At 60.6% G+C, this 2,912-nt stretch overlaps 1 protein-coding gene across 1 annotated transcript; it reads right to left on the bottom strand.

Annotated features, from left to right (window-relative positions):
• Window positions 1-449: 449 nt before the first annotated feature.
• On the bottom strand, window positions 450-980 carry LOC136505603 (uncharacterized). The gene has a single exon (XM_066500759.1). It carries the CDS (start codon window positions 978-980, stop codon window positions 450-452), a length of 531 nt encoding a protein of 176 aa, XP_066356856.1.
• Window positions 981-2,912: the final 1,932 nt, after the last annotated feature.

Raw genomic sequence — 2,912 nt, 5'->3', positions numbered from 1 at the left:
AGCCATGTAACTAATAATAGCCTACATCCATCAAGGTACTTTCAATAATAGCCTACACATACATGGTGCAGGTGATCACTGACAAGTCAGCTTAGTACGTACAAAAGATTAAACATGCATGTAAAATGCAGCTACTAGTGATGATTCATCTCAGCGTATAAGCAAAGGACCCAGCCACGTCAGGCACAATGGAGCTCCACTGACAATTATTCCGATGTCAAGCGCCTTGGCACTCAACGATGGCGGCCCGCGACTACGTAGTTCGTAGTCGCGCTCCAGTCCTCACCGCGAGGTTATACCCCTCTGCTGGTGGCTTAACAAGAGTAGAGGTAGGAGATTAGATGATAACTAATTGCTTGCTTTCATTGTTTGGAGTCCAGGGAATATATGAGCTAACCGGCTAACAAACTTGGAAACAAACGATCCTAATTTTAAGGCCTAATTTTCTCCTAGCCACCGGGTCCGGCCCTGCCATCCTCGTCCGAGGTGATCGCGGCCCTTGCCGCGTCGCGCGCTGCATCCCGCTCTGCTGCCCTGCGGATGTCTCGCGCCCTGCGCTGCCTTGCGAATGTCCGGCCCCACATGACATCTCTCCCCTCCTCGAGAAGCAGCTCGTCCTCGAGCTGGAAGCTTGGAAATTGCTCGCGGAACGTGTCGAGGTCTTCCCAGGTGGCCGACTCCGGCGGTTCGCCGCGCCAGTGGACGAGCAGCTGGCGAACGCCGCGCGCCAAGCGAGCCCGCTCAACCCGAGCCGGCTCTGGAGTTACCACGCCATGGTGGATGTGTGGCAGTGCAGGTGGAGTCGACGGAGGCACGCCGCTGAACTTCTTGAGGGCGCTCACATGGAACACGTCATGGATGCGAGCCTGCGGCGGAAGGTCCAAACGTACAGCCACGTCGTTGATGAGCTCGGCGACACGGTAGGGCCCGATGTAGCGCGGCTTCAGCTTGCCCGTAGTAGCCTGGGGTAGGGAGGACATGGTGCGCTGTCGGAGGCGCAGCAACGCCCAATCGCCCACCTGATAAGACACTTGTCGATGATGCCGGTCGTAGTGGTGCTTCTGAACAATCTGCGCCTATTCCAGGCGATAGCGGACGTCGGCGAGAAAGGCTTCGCGTTCCTCCATGTCGCGAGCCACGACAGCAACCCGAGTCTCTCCCGGCTCGTAAGAGCGGATGGTGGGTGGGTCGCGGCCGTACACCACGCGGAACGGGGTCTCCCGGAGCGAGGACTGGTAGGCCGTGTTATACACGTACTCAGCCCAGGGAAGCCACCGCAACCACTGCCGAGGTCGGTCTCTCGTGAAGCAACGCAGGTACATGACGATGACACGGTTGGCCACCTCCGTCTGGCCGTCAGACTGAGGGTGGAAGGCGGACGTCATGTGTAGCTTGGTGCCCATCAGCCTCATGAGCTCGCGCCAAAACAGCGAGGTGAACACTGGGTCGCGGTCTGAGACCATGGACTGCGGCATGCCGTGGAGGCGCACAATGTCAGTGAAGAACGCCTGGGCCACGGTCTCGGCGGTGTACGGGTGCGCCAAGGGGATGAAGTGGCAGTACTTGCTGAAGCGGTCGACGATGGAGAGGATCACCGACTTCCTGTTCACTCGCGGCAAGGCCTCCACGAAATCAAGGCCGATGTCGGCCCAGACGATGGTAGGGATGGGCAGCGGCAGGAGGAGCCCGGCGGGGTGGAGGTGCTCCGACTTGTACCTCTGGCAAGTGACGCACTCCCGAACAAAGTCCTACACACAGCGACGCATGTTGGGAAAATGAAAATCGCGGCGTAGTCGATGAAGCGTGCGCTGGACACCCTCGTGTCCGTCGTCATGGACGGCCGCCACGATCTCCTGCAGCAGCGGCGAGGCCGGCGGTATGTAGAGCCGCCCGTCATAGGTGACCAGGCCGTCGGAGATCGCCCACGGTGCGGCGTGCGTGCCCGCGCTGATCTCGTCGTGGACAGCCACCAAGGCCGGATCCGTGGCCTGGGCGTGGTGGAGGCGGCTGATGAAGTCGAAGCGGGGGCCCAAGACTGCCATGAGCGCGCCCGTAGAGTCCTCCTCGGTGTCGCGGCGTGAGAGGGCATCGGCCACCGTGTTCATTGCGCCGGACTTGTACTCAACGGTGAAATCAAAGCCCATCAGCTTGCCGACCCAGTGATGCTGGGGAATAGTCGCGAGGCGCTGGTCGAGGAGGTACTTGAGACTGTAGTGGTCCGTCTTGACGATGAAGCGGTGCCCCCATAGGTAGGGTCGCCAATGGCGGACGGCGAGGACGAGGCCGATCAGTTCCTGCTTATAGGCCGCAAGGGAACGATGGCGAGGCGCCACCGGCCGGCTGAAGAATGCAATCGGGTGCGCCTCCTGGATGAGCACCGCCCCGAAGCCGTAAGTGGACGCGTCACACTCCATGATGAAGGGCCTGGAGAAGTCCGGTAGGGCCAGCACAGGGGCTGACGTCACCGCCCCTTTGAGGGCTGTGAAGGCCGCCGCGGCGTCGTCGTTCCATGTGAACCCCTCCTTCAGGAGCGTGGTGAGGGGTGCGGCGATGGTGCCATAGTTGTGGACAAATTTCCTGTAGTAGCCCGCCAGCCCGAGGAAGCCATGCACCGCGCGCGCAGAGCGGGGCCGCGGCCACTCATGGATGGCCTGGACCTTGGCGGGATTCATCGCCACGCCAGATGCGGAGATGATGTGGCCGAGGTAGCTAACGGAGTCGACGCCGAACGAGCACTTGGACCTCTTCACAAAGAGGCGGTGTTGGCACAGAATGGTGAGGACGACGCGGAGGTGTCGAAGATGGTCCGCCCAGCTCTTGCTGTAAATCAAAATATCGTCGAAGAAAACAAGGACAAACCGGGGGAGGTGCGCGTGGAGCACGTTGTTCATGAGCGCTTGGAAAGTCGCTGG

This window comes from Miscanthus floridulus, chromosome 14, assembly GCF_019320115.1.
Source record: "Miscanthus floridulus cultivar M001 chromosome 14, ASM1932011v1, whole genome shotgun sequence".
Classification (NCBI taxonomy): Eukaryota; Viridiplantae; Streptophyta; class Magnoliopsida; order Poales; family Poaceae; genus Miscanthus; species Miscanthus floridulus.
This window is presented reverse-complemented; position numbering and strand designations above follow the sequence as displayed.